The 26,388-nt window shown below is 44.3% G+C and overlaps 1 protein-coding gene across 3 annotated transcripts in view; it reads right to left on the bottom strand.

The window, feature by feature from the left end:
• Nucleotides 1-26,388, bottom strand: part of PTPRT (protein tyrosine phosphatase receptor type T) — a 1,117,000-nt gene that overhangs the window by 357,907 nt on the left and 732,705 nt on the right. For all 3 annotated transcript variants that reach the window (XM_070051826.2, XM_051846098.3, XM_051846094.3), the window contains exon 9: nt 19,929-20,038. In XM_070051826.2, coding sequence (XP_069907927.2) covers nt 19,929-20,038 — 110 coding nt within the window. The remainder of the gene's footprint in view (nt 1-19,928; nt 20,039-26,388) is intronic.

The raw sequence follows: 26,388 nt of genomic DNA, 5'->3' as shown, positions 1-26,388 counted from the left end.
GGTCCCTGCCACTCATGTGGAACACCTGGATTGCATTTTCAATTCCCAGTTTCAGCCCCAGCTCAGCACTGCCATTGTGAATGCTTGGGGCATGAATCAGTAGGTGGGAACACCTTTATCTTCCTGTCTCTGCCTCTCACATTTTGAAAATTAAAAATACTTGTAAAATACTCAGCTGCACACTTGAAATTGCTGAGTTGACTGTAAGTGTTACCCCCCAAACACACACACACAAATGTAGCTATGTGATGGAATCAATATATTAACTATTTTGGTAAGCATCTCACAATGCATATGTAAATCCAAACATCATATGGTACACATTAAGATTTCATTTTTACTTGTCCAGTACACCTTGGTAAGCTTGGAGAGAGAGAGAAAAAGTAAAGAGGTAATGGGGGCCGGCCATATGAGCGCCAGTTTGAGTCCTGGCTGCTCCACTTCCGATCCAGCTCTCTGCTATAGCCTGGGAAAACAATAGAAGATGGCCCAAGATCTTGGGCCCCTGAACCTGTGTGAGAGACCCAGAAGAAGCTCCTGGCTCCTGGCTTCAGATTGGCACAGCTCCGGCCATTGCAGCCAGTTGGGGAGTGAACCAGCAGATGGAAGACCTCTCCCTCTCCCTCTCCACCTCTCCTCTTTCAAATAAATAAATAAACCTTAAAAAAAGGAAAAAAAGAGAAAAGAGGTAATGATTCAGATGATGGAGGCAAGCAGACAGTGCCCCAGGGAGCAGGTCATAGGATGGGGAGGGACCCCTGACGGTGAAGCCTCAAACGTGGAGCTTCAACACGTCAATGTGCACACTGGTCCAGCACTGAAGAGCTTCTAGCTTGGTGCTTCCAGAACATAGAGATGGCAGCAGGAGCTGTCCAGAAAGCAAACTAGAGAGGTCACGGGGGGTCAGGGAGCATTCTGGAGAAGCCAAGCAAGGTCCAGTCTCTGTCAGCACTACAGTGCCAGAAGCAGTCATCCAGGCTGCCCAGCACAGATTTCCTCTACGTTTTTTCTTTTGAAACACTTATTTATTTGAAAACAAGAAACTTCATGAACTGCCAAGGTTCTTGTCTACAGGGAGCTGAGCCCTTTCTGACACTGCTGTGCAGATGTTAAAAAGAGACTTTTGTTTTTCAAGGCTGACTTGGAATGAGAAACTTTTTCCAGTAATGAAAAATGTTACCCCAATTTTCCTTCTGCAACTTCCCTTTGATGCTGACCATGATTATTTGTCAGGACCCTCCCAAAGCCACCAGGGCAAGCATACTGTTCAGTCGCATAGGAGGGGAGGGGAGGGCTCTGACCACCGCAAGTCAACTGCAGAAATGCTCAGGTTGAAGGGTATTTGCCAACAGAATAATGGTAATGAAGCCACATCCTCCAAATCTGGCCCCACCCGCTTCCTCATGCCTACTTTATCAGCCCTTGTCCATCCAATGTTGACTTGCACCACTCTGCAAAGATTTGACAGGTCTGGCTGGGGAGACAGAATGTGGACTGGAGGGGACTTCCAATCCCAGGCTCTTCCAGACCTCAGGATCCCTCTTTATCCCAAGAGTGCCCCCGTACCCTCCATTTGTGAGACCATGGTCACCCCAGTCAGGTGGACCAAAAATCCTCAAGGGATGCCAAGAACTTCCAAGATCACTTAAGGAGAGCTTTGGAGAAGACCCTGTAGATAGCTAGTTAAGAAGACAGCCCTTGTCATCAAACCTGGTAGGAATCTAGGCTTTGTTTACTAGTCCTGTGATCTTAAGTAAGTTTGTTCTCCTCTCTAAGTCACAGGATTTAAGGGGGATAATGATTCTCTCCTGGAAGGGCTGTGAGACTTGAAATAAAGCACATAATGATAAGCACTGTGTGTATCCACTGTAAGCGTAACTGGCTCTCAATGGGGTACTGGCAGGAAAGAGGTGGATAATTCAAGAACTGTCAGATAGAGCTACTACTAACAATGCTGTGGACAAAGTGAAGGAAATGGGGCAGCGTACAGTGAGGTTTAGTAAGGAAGAGAGAGGCGACTGGAAGAAGCAGCCCTTAGAACCTGGAACATCACCTTGAGAAGAGCTGTGGCTTCCTAGATGGGAGGGCCCTCCCTCCCTGACAATCTCCTGCAGGAGACTCCTTTGGCTGAACAGCAGAGAGGAGGCAAAGGCGACTTAGTGATGTCTGAGATTCATTCTCCTGGGCCAGAGAGCAGGCAAAGAAGAAGGGACAAGAGACCTGGAGGAAGGAATGGAGGCACCTGCACAGTTTCTTTCATGGAAGACCTCCCACAGCCCAGGTCCCAGGAACTCAGCAATGAGCTAAGTTGGAGATTTCTGAGGTGAGTTACAGACAGGTGTATAAGTGGGTGAACACAGCACAGAGTAATCAGTGCTTTTCTAAGATTACAAGTATGGATTCCTAGACCAGATGGTACAGGGGGACCAAGTGTGCCCCAAAGGACCCTGAGGAGATGCAAGAAAGGATGCCTGGCAAAGGACAAATGCTCTCGAGAATGAAGGGAGTGTAAGAGAGCAAGGCTGCAGTGTGGGCCCTGTGGATCTGAATACAGGAGAAGGCACTGAGAAAGCCAGCAAAGGCTGGGTCATTCATGGAGAGAAGTCTTGGTCAAGTTAAAGGCGGGAGGGGTTAGATTTTATAGAGAGTCATTGGGATCTATGTCTCTCTCTCTCTCTCTCTCTCTCTCTATATATATATATATATAATATGCATATATGTGTTTTTTTTTAATTTTGAAAGTCAGAGTTACATATGTAGAGGGAGAGGGAGAGACAGAGAGAGAAAGAAAGATCTCCCATCTTGCTGATTCACTTCCCTATGCCACAAAGGCCAGCACTGGGCTAGGCCGAAGCCAGGAGCTTCATCTGGGTCTCCTCAGTGGGTGTCAGGGGTCCAAACAATTGGGCCACCTTCCACTGCTTTTCCTAGACCATTAGCAGGGAGCTGGGTCAGAAGTGGAGCAGCTGAGACTCAAACTGGTGCCTATATGGGATTTTGGCTATGCAGGTGGCAGTTGTACCTGAAGCCCCCACAGTGCTCGCCCCTGAGTATATATTTCATAAAATTTATTTATTTATGTATTTGGGGGGAGGGAGGAGGGAGGGAGGCAGGAAGGATGAGAGAGAGAGAGAGAGAGAGAGAGAGATGAACCATCATCTGCTGCCACCAGTGTAAACATTAGCAGGAATTTGGAGTCAGAAGCTGAGCCAGGACTTGAACCCAGGTACTCTGACATAGGACACAGCCATTCCCAAATGGCATCTGAATGACCAGGCCAAAGGCATGGCCCTAGGATGGGATTTTCAATAGCAGAGTGACCAAAATGATCTGTATTTCAACAGAGTGATTTAGGTTCTCTCGGGCAAGGAGATGTTGGTTGTTCTGACTCTGACCCGTGAGAAGGGGCATCAAGGCCCACAGATGTAAGGGGCAAAGGAGGAGTCTGACAGCAGGATAAGGAAATCCTGAAGCCGTCAGGGCACGGTTCAGGGACAGAATGGTTCTAAACTAAGGCTGCCAGCATTTGCTTCTAGCATGACGAGAAATCCTGACCAGAAGACAACTTAGTACTGTCCAGGCCAAACGTTAATGAGCAGAGGGATCACCTGGGGATAATGTACCAACATAGAGATGTAGGGGAGGAGGAGGGGTCTGCAGCAGCACCTCTCTAACAAGCTCCCAGGGAAGATGACAACAGGTGGGCACACTGAGGGGTTCAGCCTTTAGGGTCAACAGCTTCAACCTTCTCGTCTACAGCTGAGCTGAGGTCATGGAAGATCAGGGCTGGCAATGTATCGTACAGTGAATTGGTGTTATAGCCTGCAGGAACCCAATGCCACGATCCTTCTGATTCAGAGCTTTCACCGGGCCCCCAGGACTCTCTGAGGTCTTGTCAGAGGTCAAGCACTCTACTTGCTGCTTCAGGGCAAAGGGGAGTGAGTGAACAGTGATTGGTGAGGCAGGAGCGTTTCCGGCACATCTGTGGAGAGTGCAAATGGATCTGCCAACATGTGTGTTGGGCTCTTCACACATCATCCTGCTCCAAGGGTATCATGAAAGCTGACATAAATCTCCAGTGGGCTGCCAAAGCCCTGCTTCCCAGACATGTGACTGACATAAAGACTCAACCTAAGACTCAAAACACATTCACACGGGTGCAATCCATTTTGGGGAGCAATCTGGCAATAAGAACCAGGAGTTACAAAAGTGCTGATTCCATTCAACCTTGAAATCCCCTGTGAATGTAGGCAGTTCTAATGCAGAAGGACCCTAACCCAGAGGAAAAAACAACTACAACACTGAATGACTGTTGGGCAGCTATGACCACAACATGAGAGTATCTCAAATTATTATAGTTCTCCCACATTGCAGACATCAATATTGCTTTTACTAAATGCAAATCTTAAAAAATAAGTAAGCTAATGAGATAACTGGGTTTCAGAGAGGTAATTTGCCCAAATGCCATCCATCCAGGCAGTCTCAGAATTAGGATTTGAATCCATCTCCATCTGATCTTAAAGTTAAGCTGCTTCTAACATGGGTGACGGGTTCTTCACACATCAGTCATAAAACAACATCACCATGAGCAAGAGGCTCACCACAGTGTCATCAGAAATAGACACACAGTGAGGGAATGGGGAAGCGAACCAGGGCATATACACACAATGGACAATTATACAGTCATTAAAAAAGATAAGCTTTTCCCGTGGTGCTATAAAGGCTTCATGATTATGATAAAATGCTTAGTGAAAAATTATGATAGCAAATTTTATGTAATTATAGTTAGGTAAAAGAAGTATGCATTTTAACAAAGCTAAAATAGAAGGCAAAGCAAATGTGCTAGGGGAGGAGATTATCAGTGATTTCTTCCTCTGATAGCCAACCTTTCTGTAATATTGTTCTAGAAATTGGCTGAGAAAGGCTATGATCACAGGATGCATATTTCTATGGGGGGTGCACAGGGATGGTTGCATGCAAGACCCTTAGAGGAAGTTATGACACAGACTGGAAATATCTACATACGCTCCTGCCTTCCTGTGGCTCTGCTTTTCAGACCTAAAGACCCTTTAGATGACAGGTTCAGGAGTAGACTTTCCCCCCTCAGGAAGGCATCTGGAGGACCGAGTCTTTCTTCCAAGTAGTAACACAGGGTCAACATTATTAAAAAGAACTGGGCTCCAGAAATGCAGCTAGTGGGGAAATGGACAAAGGCCTTTAAGCATCACTGCTGGCACTGTGGCTGGCCATGAATGAAGGGCTAGTCTTCTGGTCCATGGCTCAGTTTTCTGGAGCTCTAGGGGAGAGCAGAAGTGCATCTTGCTAGAGACAAAACAGTTGTGAGAACCAAACTGCTCTCAAAAATGGGTACCGCCTTGGCCGGTGCCGTGGCTCAATAGGCTAATCCTCCGCCTGCAGTGCCGGCACCCCAGGTTCTAGTCCCGGTTGGGGCGCTGGATTCTGTACCGGTTGCCCCTCTTCCAGTCCAGCTCTCTGTTGTGGCCTAAGAGTGCAGTGGAAGATGGCCCAAGTGCTTGGGCCCTGCACCCGCATGGGAGACCAGGAGAAGCACCTGGTTCCTGGCTTCGGATCAGCATGGTGTGCTGGCCGCAGCGGCCACTGGAGGGTGAACCAACCTTTCTCCCTGTCTCTCTCTCTCACTGTCCACTCTGCCTGTAAAAAAAAAAAAAAAAAAAGGGGTACTGCCAAGGCTATTCCCAACTCCCATCTTGTCCACAAACTCCTAGACAATCTCATTCCAAGCTCCACCTACAGTCAAGGGCACAGCAACAGCTTCAGCTAGGACAGTCTCAATGCCCAGGAGCATGGGGGAAATCATAGCACTGGTGTCCCTCAGACAGCCTTTCCTGGGAGCTGGCTGAAGCAAACCTGCTTGAACAGGGTCTCGGCATATTTGCTGTACCTCCACACACAGGCTGAGGTCTTGCAATACATGGGCGGATCCTCAGGGAGTAAAGCCTGATGCTCGTGCTCATTTCTGAATCCTCTGGTCTCCCTGATTCATCACACTGAGTCCAACCACGAGACAGGAACACTCTGACACTGCCGTGTCTTTGTCTACCGCAAACTGGACACCTAGCAGCTCAGTGCATAGAGTACAGGAAAAAATACACAGAAATGATCATAAAAAAAGGACAGATCCTGCAGGACAAACCAGTGAGTGCAGAACTCCACCCATCTCCGTATCGATGCCCTGAGATCTGGCTGGAGATACCAGGCAGGCTTTCTCATGAAGTCTAACCCCATTCGACTGGAAATGAGAGGAGAGAGTCTGAGACCATGTCAGAGCTCAGGGGAAGAGCGTATCCGATTGGATTTTGATGCCCATCATGAGAACCGTGCAAGTATTAGAGAGCTGTGGAGCACACAGATGTCCTACATTCATTTCTCTGTTAAGAAATCAACTAAATGAAAGTTAAGTTTTAAAACAAGGAGGAAACTGACCACCACTTCTAAACTCAGGTTTATAGATTTCCATCCAAATGTGTACATACTGTTCTCTCTCCTCCCTTAGATCCATTTCTATTGAACAGAGAGAGCTATTATTGTGAGGACAGTTTCTAAGATCAATGGGAGGCCTGTGAATGCCTCTGCTTGCTACTGACAAATGTACCGAGAGGGAAAAGGAAAGCAGGGAGTCCAAACTCTCCCAACCAGCTGTTAAAAGAGATCTAAGTTCACTCTCATCCTCCCAAAATTCTCTTTTACATTCTATGCAGACCAGTAAACACAACTCAAAATAAACTGACTAGAAAGTAAATAAAGTATGGTCTATGTGTTCAGAGAAACAGCCAGCCATTAAATGAGAAACTTATGTAAATAACATAGGAATAAGAATGTGCTGAAAAGACCAAAAAGTAAAAAATGGGATCATAATTATGTCAAAGACATTGCAAATACAGAGACTAGAAAGAAAACAAACTCACAAGGAAATGGCTGGCAAGTAAGGGAGTGAAGATGGGGTTACTTTCTATGCCCTATCTTCCTAAAACTACATCATGTTGTTTTAATGTTACAAACATTAAGAAAGAATAAACTCTTTTGAAAAATCAATCATAGGGAAACACATATCTAAATGCTTACTACAGTGTTGTGTTAACCTTGATTCAAGTTTGAAATACGATTTTACCATTAAACAAGTACTTGCTGAGTGTCTACTTTGTGTCAAGTTCTGTTCTAGGTACTTGGGGTGTTCGTAAGTGCACATTCCTAACCTTGACAAGCTTACATTTAAGCATTTGAATTCTGTGAGTTAACTGTAAGTAAACTCACTGCTCAGTGGAACCTCAGGCAATCTATCAGAGATTATTATAAAACCTGTGGCATAGTCTTACCACTGTTTATCTACTTGAGAGGCAGAGAGACAAAGACAGTGAGTGAGTGAGTGAGTGATTGAGAGAGAGAGAGAGAGAGAGAGAGGGAGGGAGGGAGGGAGGGAGGGAGGGAGGGAGGGAGGGGAGGAGGACAGGCAGAAAACCAGAGCTCTCATCTGCTGGGAAACTCCCCAAATGCCTGCAATGGCAGGGGCTGGGCCAGGCTGGAGCCAGGAGCTGAGAGCTCAATGCGAGTCTCCCACATGGGTGACAGAGACCCATGCACTTATCATTTGGTACCTCTTGGAGTGTACATGAGCAGGAAGTTGGAACAGGGAGAATTTGGAGTGGAGCCAACACTCAAATGCAGGCACCCCACTGTAGGAGGCAGGGATCCTAACCAGTATGTTTCTCACTTGGCCAACACCCACTCCCTGTGATTCATTTGGTGCCATCAGGCCAGGTCTGTGAACTAACGGATGCTAGCAGCTTCCTCCTTATTATCGTGGTACCTGAGCTGTCGAGAGAACTCTCCAGCCTTCATTTACTAAAATAATAATAATGTAGAACACCACTACACTTGAGTGTCTATTGTGTCTCCAGGATTGGATAAGACATTGGTTATTTTTTTCAGTAGTGAATAATATAAATATATAGGAGTCCTGCTTCCATGGCACTTAGACTATGGGGTGGTGCATTTATGAACAGATAAGCAACAATTACAAATGGTGAGTGGGTAGAGTTCTACTCTAGTGGGCATTTGCAGGAGGCTTTTCTGAGGAGGTGGCATGGAAGAGGAGAGGAAGAGCTATCTGGCAAATAACTCAATGTGTAAAGAGTCTGAGGCAGGAGAGAATGCAGATATAAAGGCGAAGCAGTGACACTAGGAAAAAGGAATGGGAAATGCAAATTTTTAAGGCATAAGAAAAAAGTTTGTGTTTCATGTGAAATACGCTATTTCTATAAATAAGGCGATAAAACGATGGGAGACATTAAAGAAAATCTAAATAAACAGAGATCTAATATTGTAGACATCAATTAATCATATATTTTTCTATACACAATGTAATGCAAATCATAACTACACCAGATGTTTTCACTAAATTTGCTAAGTAGATGCTAAAATGAAAGGGCCAATGGCAAGAATAACGAAAATATTTCTGAAGAAGGATGAGGACGAGGGATCTGCTCTACCAGAGATCAGGATTAACTGTAAGCCTTTAACAATTATGGCTGCATGAGGTTGTGGTGTGAGGAAGACAGTGGAACAGAGCTCAGGAAAAAATTCATGAGTGTAAAGAATTTTGTCATAAGTTAGACATGGCCTGGTAGGGCAGAGAAAAAGAGAGGCTGTTTATTCAAGGGAAAAGTGTCCACCCATATAGAAAAAATAATGAGTTTTGCACTACCTCTACATTCAAGAGCAGATGTATACAACTTTTAGTAGAAACACAGGGAATCATCTTCCCCATCTTTGTTGGAAGAAATTTCTGAAGAACATAGCATCTCTCAGCTACATAAGACTGGAAAAAAACTCATTATAATTAAGAATTTTATTTTCTAAAGATATCTTACAGGATATAAAAACAGCATGCTCTATATGTAACTGTGGGAAATAATACCAAAAGTACATTCTAAAAAGTAGTACATATCAATAAGAAAAGTATATACCAGGAGTCTTTTAAAAAAAGTCCATGTAAAATTGTGAATTCCAAGTAAACCATAATTTCAAACTATAATTATGAGTAAACCATAATTTCAAACATTGTGGATTTTTACATTTTTACACCATAAATTTTTATTTCCATTTTTCTGCCAACTCTTTGAAATACCCTTGTAGAAAACCTTCCCTCAGAAAAGGAAATACACACAGGTAAGAAACACGTGAGGAGATATTCAACCTTAATAATGATTGAAGGAATGCAAAGACAGACAGCAGTGAGCTGCATTCCACAGCTCCTTAACAGGCCCAATGAAGAATCCTTAAGAACACCAAACACCGGAGAGGATCTGAAATTACAGGCGCTCTTACATGTTGCTGGTCTGATTACATATCAGTGCACCCTGCGTAGAAAATAGCTTGGAAGGTTTCTGTTAAGTTGAACATTTTTTGATCATGTGACCTAATTTCTAGATATTAACTCTAGAGGAAACCTGCCATGTATACAGTAGGAGGTATATATAAGAATGCTGGTGATGAAGGCGACATCTTGGAGGCAACCCCTAATGCCTTTGCAAGGCTAGTGGATAAAAAGCATTGCAATATTTTCACACAGTGGAGTATCAGACAGCTGAAGTCATCAATGGGGATGAAGGTTAGCATTTATTATGGGATAAAAATGTTCCACAGAGCACATATAACTTAAAATCCTTCTCTGATAAAGCAAAAAAAAAAAAAAAAGTGCTTTTAAGGAATGCGCACAAGTAGTAAAACCAGAAAGAGCATAAAGGAATCACACACAAGATTCAGGAGGAAGGAATAAGGATGCGGTAGAAGTCAGTGTGGATGCACTCACACAGATCCTGAGTAGGTTCTGTCCGCACTCTGGTTGCCTGGCCAGTGACAAGTCACAAAAAGGAGTGGATGAATACATACAAAAGAGAGTCATCCAGGGACCAATGGGGAAAATGCTTCGTGAAACCAGGAGTGAGATCCATCTAATTTGGGGCACCTCAGTGACAGGTGACAGCAGGAGGGCCCCCTGAATTTTACATGGCCTAATCTTCCCAAGTCGTGAATACAGAGACTGAGGCCCAGGTTGGGAGAGTAGTTCAAGCCAATTACTTGGCAATATCAAACCAAGAGTCAACCAAATTTCCTATTTAAAAAATTCATATCTGACTTGCAGTGATACAGAGTTATTAAAAATATTGAAAAACAAACAGACAACCCCAGGGTGGGCATTTGGTACAGTGGTTAAGATGCCAGTTGGAATGCCCACACTCCACATCAAAGTCTGGGCTCTAGCTCTGCTCCTCATTCCAGCTTACAACTACAGCGCACCCTGGGAGGCAGCAGGTGGTGGCTGAAGTGCTTGGGTTCCTGCCACCTGTGTGGGAGTCCCTCACTGGGCTCCTGGCTCCTGGCTTCAGCTCGGCACAGCTCTGGCTGCTGTGAGCATTTGGGAAATGAACCAGCAGATGGAATTGTTCTCTCTCTCTCACTCTTTCTCCTCCTGTCAAATAAATAAAATGTTCCAAAAGTATGCCCCAAAAGGGGAAATAAAAAACAGTGACTATTTTTATGATGATTTTAAGGACTCTGAAGGAGACGTGATATATAAGCATGTATGTGTTAATGTATGCATGCATGTGTATGTATGCATGTATGTGTATGTATGTGGGTGTAGAAAAGTATGGGTGCATGGATTGAAACCATAATGAAGCAAAGCAAGGTCCTGTACCTGTGTGTCAGTTTTACAGAATTACTTTCTTCTTGGGGAAGAGGGAGAAAAAAGGTAATCAAAGAAAAAGGGTCCACTGGCTTGGGGTGAGGGGGAGCAAGCCCCTGCAAGCCAACACGAGGACAAGCAAAGAACCATGAACTTGAATCCCAGCTTCAGCTACTTTGGAATGGAGTTTTCCAGAGTCCTACTGACAGATGAAAACCTGAGACACCCTTCCTGTGGGTGTCAGAGAGCTGTGCTGACCAGACCAGAAAGGAAAGAGCTAGCCTGCCACAAACGGCACACAGGTGGAATTCCGACAGGAGTCGCATGGTGAAACATCCGAGATGAAGAGAGAACAAGCTGTGATGTTGCAAGAGACACTGCAACGTCAACACCGCCTCTGGGCACAGTTTACTGAAAGGACCCTGGTAGCCAGAGAGAGGGTTCCACCTGCGGCCGGGTCTCTGTGTGCACAGGTGGTCCCCTACCTAGGCCTCTGGGAACACACACATTGCATCAAAAGAGTTTCCCTCCTATCTAAGGAACAGGAAGGAGAGCTCACAGGGTGCCCAATGCAGAATTACTGTTTCATTTCCTTCCCTCTTCTCCCCCAAGACTATAAATGCACAGGGCTAAATTGAACCTGGAGATTATCGTTTCTTTGTTTTTTGGGGGGAGATGAGTAGAGACCTAAAATTTTCCATTAGCATAAACTCCAGAGAGGTATTACTGTAAAAGCTCATGAGAAATAGCTGGGAGTCCAGTGAAATGGCAGGACATCTGTTCCCTGATGTCACTATGGCAAGGATATGGAGGGACCTGGAACCTCTTCAGCCCAGAGTCCTAGCACCATGACTCTATATCTCCTGCAGTGAAGTCCCCAGTGAAATGGAGCAGTTGTGAGGTTGGAGATGGAGAGATGGGTGCAGTCGAGGGGTGAAAGTTTTCCACAGACTTGCCAGTAAGCATACAAGGATGAGAGTTTTGTAACAAGCTCACAGGGAAAAAAAAGTTATGAAAAACTGGCTAAGGATTTCAAAAAACTTTGCACCAAAACAAACAGTTTAACTATTTTCATGCACTTGTCAAAGTCCCCTTGTACATGTGTACATCCATGTGCCAAGGCACAACTGCATAAACTCACAAAAATACAAGCTCTGTCTCTCACACACATACACACTCACACTCACGTGTACACCACAGGAACAGCTCCCTCACAGCAACCCCTGCTTTTTTTTCTACAGCTGAACTGAATGATTTATGTTTACTGTGAAAACCTTCCCATTGCCAAGAGAACAAGATTTGCTGTGCTTTAGGTAACAAGTGTTCTGCATCTGTTGATTTCCACTGTGGCATTACCAGTCTCCATCACAAATACCTGTTGTAACAGAAAGAAAAAAAAAGGAACACCCAAGGCAAAGATATAGGCATTCCTGACATCCCACGAGTGGATGATAGGCAGGACTAATGGGCCCACTTACATAAATGCAACTAACTCATAGCAGAATTCAGCTTCGTTTTCTCCTAGACTCTCAGTGCCAGAAATCATTCTTTTCAACCAGAGTTGTTTCTATCGAAACACCTGTCAGCTTCCTGTCAGCCTGGACGAACTGTGTATGACATCTACCCAGGGCTGCCTACATTCTTCATGTCTCTAAAGGGAAACAACCAATGCAGGGTGAGTGATGAGCTGAGGACTGAAACAAATGGCTCCCGGACTTCCCATGGCCCTGACTTTTGAGATTTAGGGAAGGCCTCTGGGCACATCTGCGAAGCTTGGTGTGTGCATACGTCTTTTTCAGTCCCACAAAAGTAACAACAGACCCAGCTTAGACTATCCAGGAGAGGTAAGAAGACTTGTAAGGGAAGGTCCGAGGTGGGCTCCAGCATCAAATTTCCAAGGTGCCATCAGCAAAGTGCAGAGGGATACTGACCCAAGGCCAGCTCCCTGTGTATCTTCAATTACTCTACATACTGTTCGCTTAGTAACCTTGAAGTGAAAAGGCCAAAGCTTCTTGAATTTGAACTCTAGAGAAAATCAGCAGCCAGCACCTGCCTGTGCCAAGTGGGCTCCAGCAGAACACTAGGCAGAAGTGGAGTTTGGCAGTGTGAATGGATCAAGACTGTTTATTTAGTGGGTATTCAGTTAGGAGAGCGCTTGGATAATTTCGTATAATGCTTCTTCCCAACCCTAGATATACATTAGATTTCCTGGTAGAACCTGTTTTGGACAGAGTGGACAGGAGGGGATTTCTTGGAAGGGAAGAGTATGAAGCAAACAGTAATGAGGATTATAAAGGGCAGAGGGTGGCAGGCAGAAGGAATGACATTCAGAAAGGCGCTGGGTGAGCTGGAGAAAACAGGAGCAGCCTAGAGGGGCTGGAGTGCTGGAAGCCGTGGGAAGAGAGGAGCTGAAGTGGGAGAGGCAGGAGGAGGCCAGGGCACTCTGCCTCGCAGGCAAGCCGAGGCCATGCAGGGAAATACAGTGGTCAGAGCTGCCTTTTGAGACAGTCCGGCTGCATCATAGAGTAGATTAAGGGAGGCCTGGAGGGAGTGGGCAGGGAGGGACTGCAATGGCTTCGGCATCCTGTGGATACCCAGCGCAGGGTGTGGTGGTGGAGGTGGGGCCGTAGGGCCTGACAGCAGGCTATCTTCTGGTAGATGAGCTGTGTGGTAGCTGGGGCAAGGGACGACAAATTAATTTCTTTCTTTTTTTTTTTTTTATTTGACGGGTAGAGTTATAGACAGTGAGAGAGACAGAAAGGTCTTCCTTCCGTTGGTTCACTCCCTTAATGGCTGCCACGGCCAGCGCTGCACCGATCCAAAGCCAGGAGCCGGGTACTTCCTCCTGGTCTCCCATGCAGGTGCAGGGCACAAGCACTTGGGCCATCCTCCACTGCCCTCCCGGGCCACAGCAGAGAGCTGGACTGGAAGAGGAGCAACCGGGACTAGTACCAGGCGTCCTAACCGGGACTAGAACCCAGGAAGCCGTTGCCGCAGGTGGAGGATTAGCCAAGTGAGCCATGGCACCGGCCCACAACACAATCATTTCTGGATTGAACAATCCCAAAGAAACAAGAGCTTCTTCCTTAGTTACCAGGCTGCCTCAAGTGATATTCATAGCGGCCTGCATTATGCAAACTGTGTATCCTAATTGATGTAGAGCCTGTTTGAATTACAAAAATTCTGGTTTGGGGCTATATTAGTCAGGATGCTACTGATCCAGCCCTGCCTAGACTGCCTCCTACCCAGCTGGACCACATCCCATCTGCCCCCTGGTGCCTTTCTGGACCAAAGTCATGAATGAATCTGGGGTCCATGCACCTTAAGGGCGTCACTGTGGCAAAGCTGAAAGGCAGGCAGAGATGTGCCCGTCCACCCACAAAGAAACCACAACCTCCTATGTCCTTCCTCTTTGAGAGCTTGCTATGAGCTCAGGCACACAGCTGCTCCCACTGATGTCTGGTTCTGCTCCTGTCCTGTCTGGAACTCCCCTCGGTCTCAGAACATGCACCGCTCTCCTGCAATGCTCTCTGCAGGCATGCTGATTCCTGGGGCCTGTGTTTTTGGTACAGATTAAATCCAACCATAGGTATGCTGGAAAAATAGTGACAGCCCTCCAACCTCTTAAAGCCCTCTTATAGGTGCTCCCTGCCCTGGAATGCCACCGCCTTGTTTTATTGAGGTAAAGTCCGTGTTTTATTTAACTCTAAACACCAGGCACCTAGAAGACCTTGAGAGATAAATGTCAATCAACCCTAGCATAATCAAGGCCCCCATTCCTGCCTAATTAGGGTCTTCTCATCCTCCTTAAGCTTTTCAGACTTTTACACTCTAATTAGAAACTTGCTGATTTTGACTGCTAAACACAACAGCTTACTGGGAAGCTTCACATGTCTGGATTTTAAATATTTTCACACTTCGTTAACCCAGTTGCAAGTGTAACATTTTCTGGCCCCGTTCCCTCTCGCTGTGCAGTTTTTATTTTTGGACAGAGAGAACAATTAATTGAATTGAAACATATATTGATTACTGTTTTTCATGAACTCCAAACAGCTTGCGTCTGAATGATTTTATTGAGGAGTTTTTAGGCAACTGTTTGGCTGGGTTGCTTCTCCGGTGACCTCCTTCGGGCTGTAAGTGCCTGTCGGCTGCAGTGACCGTCTGTGCTTTTGTGAATCGTGATTGTTTCCTAAGATCTGCAGCAGAGTGGAAGACACCACATCACATTTCTTCACGTACAATCCCTGAATGGGGAATCCTAGCAGCCCGTTCTGATCCAAGAGCAGGGCTCTGGAAGTCTATGCGAATGGCACCCTGGCCATGTCCCTGGTAACACTCTTTGAGCAACAAGTGAGGAGGGACATTCCCCAGTCCATTCAATGACCACTTACTTCATGCCACACCTCTGATGCTGTCACCAGCCGAGCCGTCCACAGAGTTGCTATCTCGTCACTGGTACCAGCTCCCGTACAGATCCACACTGTGACGTCTTACAACGTCTCTTAGAGCCGATGTTTTCCGTGCTTTATGTGCCCATGGTCGTCTGAGAGCTGGTGAATGCTGACTCCGATTCAGTGAGTCCGGGCTGGGTGCTGAGAGTCCGCATCTCTAACACGCTCCCTGCTGATGGTAACGCTGCTGGTTTGTGAACACAAGGCTTTTGACGCCACCTCTCTCTGCACTGCCACTCTGTCAAGGGAGTGATCACAGAAGGGCTTTCTGTATCTCCCACTAAAGTACAAATCCCCAAAGATCTGAGGCCGCGATCTGATTGATCTTAACACCTCCTGTTGCACAGAGGACAGCTGGCTTCCATGGGCTCTGACAAACTCCCAAGTCAGTTGGCAGAGAGAGGTCGTGGCTGCTGCAATACCTGGCTGTTTGACGGCTCTGGGGGAGCAAGGGGGCTGGGCATGACTCCCATCCCTTAGAGAAGGAGGGTCCAGAACTTACCAGTCCATGGTACCAGGGTGCCCAGCGAGCTAAGAACTGGTTAATGAAGTGGGGAGGGGGGTGCCAAAGCTGGGTTAGCAGCAAGGAAGTGGCAGCTGCACCAAGCTTTCATATCTCATGCCCGGGTGCAAGGTCTTTCAATAAACAGCTGAGCCCTCACCCTCACCCCTGTACCAGGTCCTTGCCTCCGGGTGCACTTTCCAGATGTCCTCAAGGCGCCTGGGCACCATGCTCTATCAGCGACACAACAGCTGGGCAATCTTCAGAAAGTAAGCATGGTTCCTTCATTCCTCTGCGCAAAACTCCCACATTCCACGCCTCTCAGGATACAATACAAACTCTAGGAGCCCTGCAGAGCCTGGGTCACTCACCCAGTCCCCAGGTGGTCTCCATCACTGCCCAGGCTCAGGAAGCCTCAGCGCCTTTGACTTCCTGTCTATTCAAAGTCATCCCCACCTGAGGGCCTAGACAATAGTTGTTTTCCTTCCAGTGTTGTCACTGCTTGGTGCTCAATGAAATCTGGTCAGTTCAATGGCAGGGTTTAAAAAGCAAAGTGACTCCAAAAGGAGGTAGGACCTCTGATTTTGTGGGTTAATCTGGGTTTTTCTCTTCATTCTCACCCAGATGAGGTCTAGAACAGTCTACCACCTTCAGGTTACAAAGAGAGGACTGAAGCTCAGAGGCAAGATGGGACTTACTCAAAACCATCAGATGGGGTGGGGGTGGAGGCAGTTATCCAAGGATGGGTCTAGAGGTGGTGACCTGGACTCACGAGAAGGAAGTTTAATCTTTATTTTAACATGCTGTGTTTGATGATACGTACACTGTCCTACTAATGAAATTCCTCTTCTCTACCTCATTTTTAACTTTTTTTTGGTTGTGCATAGAAAGGCATAGGCAATCCTGGACCTCTCTTTCATTTGTGTTACCTTATTTTCCTTTGTAATAAAACATTCCTTCTTAAGCCAGAAGATGGTGATTTGTAATTTATGGATTTCTCTCTCCAAATTACAACCAGAGCCTAATTTTAAAAATCAAATTGGCTTCATCTAATTAAATTTGGAAATTGCCTCATAAACACATACTTTGTTATCAATGTCTTTAAAAGTATGGCCTCCAATTTACTGTCGGGGGCTGGACTGGGTTGAGCCCGGCATGGAGGGGACTAACTCTGCTCAGGAGGGCATAACTCTTCCATCAACTACCAGACCTTCCTCAAGCCTACTGCTTTCTACAGCCATGCTTCTCAACCTTTAATGCCCACAGGAAACACTCAGAGTCTCACTAAAGCAAAATTCTGATTCAAATGCCTGAGATGTGCATTTCTAACCAGCTCGGGGATGCTGATGCTGCTACTCTGCAGACCACACCGAGTTGCAGCAAGGACAAGACATCTGCACCCGAGTTCAGGAGACATGGATTTGCCATCATGGCTACATGACCTGGGTCTTTTCACTTTACCTCTCTGCCCTTCAATCTCCTCATTTTTATGTCATGATAACAGCTAACATTCATATTATTATTTCTAAATGCCAAACACCATGCTAAATGCATAATTAGGCCCTCACAGAAATCCTACAAAATAGCTTTTATAATGATCCTGATTTTTTCAGATGAGAGATCTGAGGTTTTGAGAGGTTCCCTGATGTATACCAGGTCACATGGCAAGTAAATATCAGGGCTGGGATTCAGATCCAGGCTACCTGACCTCAACAGTCAACAAGCTTACCTCCAGGGACTAATTACTTTGTCGTACACATAATCATAGTCATGTTTATGCTCCAGATACAATGGTTGAAGCACACAACTTCCTTAGCTCCCGTCAAGACATCCTCTGCAAATGTTGCATCAGGAGAGTCTAAAATGTTCACAAACAAGCTGTCCAGCTACAATTTTCTGTTGTTGGTTCACAGCCCAGTGGCAGCCAAACATGTATGTGAAGGTATCTCACCACAGCTGTCTTCAGTAGAGTTCACTGGGGAATGCCAACATGCCTGGCATCTGGTCTTGGAAAATTCACAAAGTACCGGGTTCACACAGCACAAAGGGTGTATCACTGCACTCTGTGTGCATCTTTGTGCAGACAACGATGCCTCAACTTCAGGAGCTACTGCTCAGAAAGAGTCTTTCACCCAGGTTATACCAGGTTCCCTCCACGGATTTCTTTCTTTTTATTAGGCATAATCCCACGAGAGGAAAAATGTATTACTACCAAGGAAGAGGAAAAATGTATTACTACCAAGGAAGAAGTCTGCGGAAAGATACGGCTCCGCCTACAGAAGCTCAAGTTCTCTTCCAAACGGAGGAAGGCACAAGGACCAGGGTCTTCTGTCATCAACCCAAGGCACAATGAGAAAAACTAAGGAAACTGACAGGAGTTGGTGATAAATTCATTCCATTGGAAGGCCTGCCTTTTATTCTGAAATTATGCTTTGTATTTTTTGGAATTGTGACTTTCTCTTTTTTAAAAAAGGATGCTAATGAAAGATGATGAAGTGCCCCCTGGTGGTCCCTGAAATCTTTTGAATTGTTACTGGCCTGTCAATCTTTAATATCTGGCATAGAGAGTGTTTGACATAACAGTACCCAGTAGCTTAACTCCTTTCCCTTTGTTTCACAGGGAACAGGAGGCCTCACACCACCTCTATTTCATGTGTGTGTGTGTGCGTGTGCATGTGTGTGTGCTCTGCTTTACAAAGCACAGCACATAGCTTTGAAATGACTGGATGTCATTTAAATCCCCAGTCCCTCTCTTCCCTGACTGGTGTGAGGATCTCCCCTGCTCTTACAGCAGCCCCAGGAAGGAAGGGGTTCCATGCATTTGGCCCCAGAAGTCCACAACTCATGGGGCTGGATCTCCATTTCCTCCTGTATGCTGATCCTGAGAGCTGCCCCAAGCCCTTGATAATGTCTCAGATGGAGATGCTGGCTCTTCTTCTGCGGAATGCTAGCTGCAGCAAAACAAGGTGTTTCTCTAGCACCTTGCACATACTGAGTAATTCTCTCCATGCTCTGAGAGCTCTAAAGACCACTCCTGTCTCCCTAGAGAGCCTATGTATCCTTCGGATTAATCCTGACTATTTCTCCCTCATCAAAAGTTGACTTTGCTCTGCCCGCAGAGATCATTCTCCCTTCCTGAAGGGATATCCTCCCCGAGCCCCTCTCTGCAGTGAATGTTTCTACAGCAGCAATCAGGGACCGAGGCCCCGGGGTTCCAGTTGGGGATGTCTGTGCCTTTTCCCTCCTTAGATCCTGAAGCATTGATTATCACTCTCATTTTACAGATAAGGAAACTGAGTCTTGGAAGAGGAGGACCTTGCCTAAGGCAACTGGAGACTATGGTGGGGCTCCTAAGACATCAGATTACATCTTTCCAGCTTAGCACCCACGCCCTTCCCTCTGCATTGCTGTATTTTTCTGTTTTATCCAACATTTCGATCTCAAGGTGTTTCAACACACAAGAGCTAGCAGGAGAATCAATCTTATCCATAGCCTAACACATGAATCTTAGCTATATCAGCTTTCTCAGATTTCTTATTCTTGTTTTTGCTTTAGAATGGACTTCTATACAATGTTTTAGAACACTATGTTATAACAGCTTGATGGGAACATTCCTGCTTGACTGGACCCTGTCCCACCTTATCGTGATGAGACCCTGTTAACGCTGGCAGATAGCTCGGACACCATCACCTGGGTGACAATAAACTGTCCCTTAGGCATAGACCAATTTTAAGCTCTTGTACCATAAAGAAGAAAATAGTACTGGGACTATTGCCAAAGCCCAGGGACTGATGTGGGTGGGTGGGGTGGGCACTGTGTGAGTCCCCAAATGGACTTTCACTACCCTTGGCCAGGCCTGAGTCTTTTCTTCTAGATGGCAACATTCTCACTCCTTGAGTTCTGGGGTGACACATTCTTATCCTTATAACCTCAGTGCATGGTATGAATGCGCCCAGAGTTCCTGAATTCACGGTAAAGCATTGCCATGTCTATTTGAGCTTTAGAGAAGCAGGTACTTCTACTAAGCGCTTCCTCTCTGACCAGGATCTTACACACATCATTTCACTTCAGCCAGTAGAGCTGTCGGCCCTTGTTTCCCCCACAACCCCCTGCCCCATTCTAGCATCAGAAGGATTTTGGTCAGCTCTGTCTCACTTTTTCATGCTCAACAGAATAGGTGCTCACCAACTCTGGGCTGAGTGAACAGAATGAAGCTGAGCCAACTGGTGCAGCCCCAGGGCCTCCTTACCTCGTACAGTGTGATGACCCCGTTGGTCTCATTGGGAGGTTTCCACTGAATGTACATCTTCTCCTCGAAAGGCCCTCCTTGGATGGATTCCAGAGGAACAGCTCCTGGCACTACAGAAGGGAAAATATGCAAACTCAATGTCACCTTCCATGGGACCTCTCCAGCTCCATGATCAACAACAAAGGTTGGCAAAGTTTGACAAGAACCAGATAGTGCCTATTTTAGGTTTGATGGTCCATCCCACCTTGGGAAGAACCATTCAACCCTGCCACGGAGGCCCAGACATGGCCAGACACAATCCACCAATGAATGTATGTGGCTATGTTCCAACACAACTTTATTCCCGAAAGCAGGCAAAGGGCTGGATTTGGCCAGACACCCTGGTTTCCCAATGCCTTTTCACCTGTAGACTGATCAAGTCTCTCTCTGAATTGAACCTGATTGGAATAGGAGGGTGCCAGCCACCTTGACCTTGCCAGGAGGTGGGAACCTGGAATTAGGCATTTGCTTTGGAAATGGAATTTGAGGAAGGCAAAGACAGCTTTGTCATCTTTTTCTATCATTTCCCTAATTCTTCCAAGTTTTCTCCAATTTCAGAAAGTACTTGCTCAGGTTCCTAATTCCTGAATCCACAGAAAGGAAGTTCCTTGAATCTCAATCCAATAGGAAGAAGCTTGCTTGGATCCCAGAAGGTGGTTAGTTTGTCTCCCATGCCTGGTATAAGGTACAGGCTAATGCACTACTTCTTGGTTAGATGAGTCAGTGAATGGATGACCTTTGCCATCTCTGAACACAACCTCTCCTGGGGCTGCTTCTGCAACAGGCCTGGTTTCTTAACAGCACCATCTTGCTGGATCCCCGCATCCCACAACTGTCTGGAAGATTCTGAGCCAGAAAACAAGCGATCACCAAAATGTTCAGGTGTAACTCCCATAGAGATCATGAATCCTTGGACAGCATTACTGGACCTATTTATAGTTTCAGTTTTATAAAAGCAGGTACTTTTCCTAAGAACTTACTCTTTGATCAGAATTTTACATACATTATTTCATTTAAGCCACAAAATAGCTCGGCCCAGTATGTATTATCTTCTTTGTGCAATAAGGGAACTGAGACTCAAAGAATTAAATAACTTGCTCAAGGTCATATGGCTCTTAAGTTGTAAAGAGGGAATGGAACACCTGTCTATGAGCTTCAAAGCATATACTCTTAATCATCATGCCATGCCTCTAGATATAGCTTGGCCATATGTTACAACACATTCCCCATTGTTAAATTAAAATACGTTTTTCTCTTTATGGACATGACACATAGATTTGTTGAATATTAAGAATATACCAAAAGGTTAAAAAAGAAAAAAAGTCACTCATAATCCCCATATCCAAAGATATTTTTTCCAGTATGTTAGGCATATAAAATACACATACAAATATCATGGTTTTAAACATTTTAACACTTTCTGTGTATGTTGTATCGTGGCCGTCACTAAACAAACCACAGAGTTTATTAAAAAAAATCCTTAATTGCTCTTTGAGGCCATGCATTTTTATTGGCTGCTTATAAGGAAACAAGCCCTGTCATATTCAACAGTCCTTTATTACTGAACATTAAAGTTGGTTTGAATTCTTCATGATTATGGGTAATGTTGGAGTAAGCATTTTTATATATAAATATTTGCATGCAACTCTGCTGCTGATGTCCCGAACATAAATTCTTGGAAATTAGTTTACTGGGCTTAAGTAGTTGAACTATTTTATTTTTAAGACTTTCTGACACAACTTGCCAAATTGCCTTTTTGAGAGTTTGTAGGATTTTGAACTCCTCAACAGAAGACTATGGTTAGTCCTAATCCTTGCCAACACTATTTAAAAAATTAAGTGCCTCTGTGTGTGTGTGTGTGTGTCTTTTTTAGAATACTGGAGCGTGCAGATTTTTGTCAGTTTAATTAGCCATTTGCATTGAGTCTTTTATGAACATGCTCGCCAAACCCTGTGCTCGTTTTCCCATATGGCTCTTCATTTTTTGTTCATCTTTGTCTTATGGGCTTATAACTGTAACCTCCTTTTCAGAACATTAACTTTTTTGCATGGGTTACAGTTTTTTTCCCACCTTTTCATTTACTTTCTAAATCTTTTAGGTGTGTAGAAATTTTTAATTTATCCAATATCTTACTGTTTTTTCCTGTTCACTCTTCCCTACACAAATATTGATTATTTCATATGGTCATTAGACTGTGATAGACACGAGAGATGCACCGATAACTAAGAGAGATGTAGCCAAATGCTTGATAAAGCTTGTATTCTAGAAATAGACACATACATTAAATAAGTACATCATTAATAAATTCATTGAGGCTGTAATCAGGACTTTGAGTTAAAGGCACATGGTACTAGGAAAATATCAGAGAAAATCTCATCTGGCAAGTCAGGATACTGAGCAGCAAATAAGCTAGAGTTGATGGATATGCGGAAGTTACTAGGGAAAAGGGGAAATGTGTTAGAGCATGGTGGACAGCTTTATGGAGTCAGGGAGAGAAGAAGAAAGAAAAATCATTTAGCAGGCTGCTTATGGTCATTCTGAAGAGGGATAGTGGCTTGGACTAGTGTCAGGGTGCAGAAGAGAAACGACTGTGCAGAAGATTTGGGAATGCTAAACTAGCATGACTTGGTGGTGATGGATAAGGGTGAAGAAAGGAAGGGTTGTGTCATGACGGACCCCAGCCCTTAATTCTTACGTAACTGGGGAATCAGCGCTAAGGCTCACGCAGATGGAGCCTCATGGCGTGACCAGCTCTGGAGAGTTGGTGAGCTCAGTTTTTCTCATACTTCTTTTGATGTGTACACAGAATATCCAAATGGTGTTTTTAAGTACCAGTCGGATATCCAAGCTCTTACAGCCAAAGTAGAGAGCAAAGGGAAAAATGCAGGTGTTAGAATAAGTTCATAGGAAATTTGATCTTAACAATGAGGAGGAAAACAAATGGTGAAACTCAGAGACAGAGAGGCACAAGGCTAACAAGGAAGGTGAGTGGTCAGTGTGCTATCCAAGACAGGACCCAGGCTAAAGAAGGGACTGATCAGCAGGAGTCAGAAAAGACACAGCTTTAAACTTGCTTCTTGAATTTAAGATCCTCAAGGGTACTTGTGACTCAAGCAAGAGTAATTTAGGGGGCTGGTGCCAAGGCTCACTTGGTTAATCCTCTGCCTGCAGTGCCGGCATCCAAAATGGGTGCCGGGTTCCAGTCCTGGTTGCTCCTCTTCCAGCCCAGCTCTCTGCTGTGGCCTGGGAGGGCGGTGGAGGATGGTCCAGGTGCTTGGGCCCTGCACCCCATGGGAGACCAGGAGGAAGCACTTGGCTCCTGGCTTTGGATCAGTGCAGCACTGGCCGTGGTGGCAATTTGGCAATTTGGGGAGTGAACCAACGGAAGGAAGGCCTTTCTCCCTCCCTCTCTCTCTCTCTCTCTCTCTCTCTCTAACTCTGCCTGTCAAAAAATAAATAAATAAACAAGGAGTAATTTAGGAGAATGTTGGTGTCACAAATACATGATTTGGTCTGTGAAAGGGAGAGGAATGCAAAAATAGTCAGGAAGAAGCACGGAGTCAAAGCAGTGCCCCTTTCTGAAGATGGGGGAGCTGAGAGCATGATCAAGGCAATGAGGGAAAAACCTAAATACAGGCCACAGACAGAAAGGTGTCCTGTTGGTCCTCTTTGCTTGAAAAGGAGAGTGAAATAATTTGCGGGAAGTGTAGCGGAGGCCGAGTTACGTCAGGAACCTGGGGAGAGTGAGAAGCTTCAATCACCGAGAAGTGCAAAGTAAGCCACAGAGAGAGGGACAGGTTCTATCCATCCACCCGAGTCTATCAAATGGAGACTGTGATGGCGAAGCTCAAGGTAGTAGGACTAGGCCACCGGGTCTTTCCAACCCATCTCAGATAAACAGGAAAAAAAATGAGTGATTATTTAGTTATTTATTCTATGATTTATTCCCATTTTTTTCTTTTCACACCTTGCACTTTAATCCATCCAGAATTTATTTTGTATAAAGATGTACACAGTAGAAATCTAACTATAGTTCTTTATAATTTTCTTAAGAAAATTAATTGACCAGTAAAGCCATTCCTCAATGATTTAAAATGCCATCTTACCACATGTTAAATTTATTTTATATCCTGCCATATGTTGTACGGCTTTCTTCTGTTCTCTTTTACTGTATCACAGCTCCTACTGTGACAGTCTCTATTGTGTTGAGATGACATGTTTTAACACTTGGTAGAACAAGCCTTTCCTTTATTAGTCGTCTTTGCAAAGTTTTCTGGGATCTCAATACTCATTTACTCTTCCAGAAGAACTGCAGAATAATTTTACAAAATGTCAACAATTCCTTCCACTTCTATTCTTTTCTTCTGGGGGCAAAGGATACCTCTTTATGACAATGAGTTCTTCCACACAGCAATACTGTACAAATCCTCATTTATTAATACTCCTTTGATGTCTGTCAGTTAAAAACATGGTTTCTTTTTGCTTCTTAAAAATTGTATTCCTAGGACTCTATTACTTTGTTCCTACTGGTTTTGCATTACATTAAAAGTTTCTCTTATAGTGTTTTATATTACATTAAAAAGCATATAACATATAAAGAATAAATACAAAATGAAAAATACTTCCACTCTTCTCTGAGAAATAAAAAAGTCATTGTACCATGAAGCACCCTATTTGCCCACCACTTCTCCCTCCCCCATAAAAAAATAGTCAGGCATTTCCCATACGTTTATGTCAATGATTCTCTTAATTTTTTGGATATACATATATATAATATTTACCCCAATACAATGTACATTCAGGTTTTTTTGTAAGATTTGTTATTTGTCCCTCAACATCATTTGGAGCTTCATCCATGTTGATGTACATAGCTGCACATTACGCATTTCAGTTTCGGGAATGTAATGCTATTTATTTCATCATTCTGCTATATGGCTATCAGGGTAGTTTCCAGATGGAAATATATAAGCATATGGCTCAGATGAATATTTTTGTACATTTGGTTGAGCATACATAAGATTTCACTAGGTGATACTTAGGAAGGGGCTAAGTAAATTGAAGGGCATATCTTTCTTCAGTTTTATTGGGTAATGCCAAATTGTTCTCCAAAGTGGTGGCAGCCATTTATAGTCTCCCAAGTAATGTTCTGAAAATTCCTACTTGTTCACGTCCTTAAAAACACTTGGTATTATCAAATATTAAAAATCCTAAACCATCTGGTATGTGTAAAATAGTACTTCACTGAGGTTTTCTTTTTTTTAATCTATTTAATAAAGAGGCTGGATGTCTTCTACTGTTTGTTAGACTTTTTTTGCCCTTTTCTTGTTGTTGATTTCTTGAGAGTCTTTCTATATTATTCACATTTTTACTTGGTATAAATGTTATAAAAAGTCCAACTTAGTAGCAAATACTGTTATCCCACACATACTCTACTGAATAAAACACTTGTTACTTTATCTTAAGGCTGTAAGAGCAAAGCAGGACAAGGAAGAAGTGCCATGGAGTTCATGTCCCCAACGTATCCTTCAAGCAACCAAAGACAGGAAGTAGACAGCCATCCTGGATTTCTCAACACTTAGTTGGGTAATTCTGAGCCCTGTCCTACTGATACTCCTTCAACTATCTCAACACTGCTGCCTCAAAGATGGCAATCACGACAATGACAACTTCCAACCCCTCGTGAACTGTGACTTCTGTGCAATACACAAAAATGAACTACTAGGAAGGTAAAATTGACAAGTAAAAGTGGAATTTAAAAAGCAAAGAAGATGTAAGCTTCTTTTTAAGTTATCTACTTCTGTGCCTATTTTTTGATGGACCAGAAAGTGTTAGTAAGTCAGGTGCTTGGCCCACACCTGGAATGGTGCAGTTCTAAAACCCAGTTATTCATGGGGCAACCTTCTCCACAGGACTCCTTCCCTTCCTACTCTCATTTGTCTTTCCCTTATCAGTGCATACTGGGACCACCTCCTAAAAACACTGTGTCCCATTTGAATTCCTATCTTGGGGTCTGCTTATGAAGAAACTCAAACAGAAGGTTCTCCTATTTGAGAACCACATTCTCTACCCCAAAGTTATAACAATATTTTCTTCAGTTGTCATATAAAGCTTTAAGGTTATGATTTTAATGAAACATAGTCATTCCATTTGCAACTGTGTCCTTATATATAACTTGAGAGAAGTATGCAATTCTTCTTCCCTTTCCTAACACCACTATTGGAAGAAAATTTAATCACTCAATTGATCTACCATGCTGCCTTTACTTTATATCACATTTCCAAATACATATGGGTCTATTTCTAAGTTCTGTTCATTCACTTACTCTATTAATAGACAATCCTTGAGCCAATAACCACACCTTCTTAATTAACCAAGATTTATAAGCATTAGAACCTGATAGAGCAAGCCTACAATTTTGTAC

The sequence above is a fragment of the Oryctolagus cuniculus genome, chromosome 11, assembly GCF_051225735.1.
Source record: "Oryctolagus cuniculus isolate XC-2025 breed Fujian yellow rabbit chromosome 11, ASM5122573v1, whole genome shotgun sequence".
Taxonomy (NCBI): domain Eukaryota; kingdom Metazoa; phylum Chordata; class Mammalia; order Lagomorpha; family Leporidae; genus Oryctolagus; species Oryctolagus cuniculus.
This window is presented reverse-complemented; position numbering and strand designations above follow the sequence as displayed.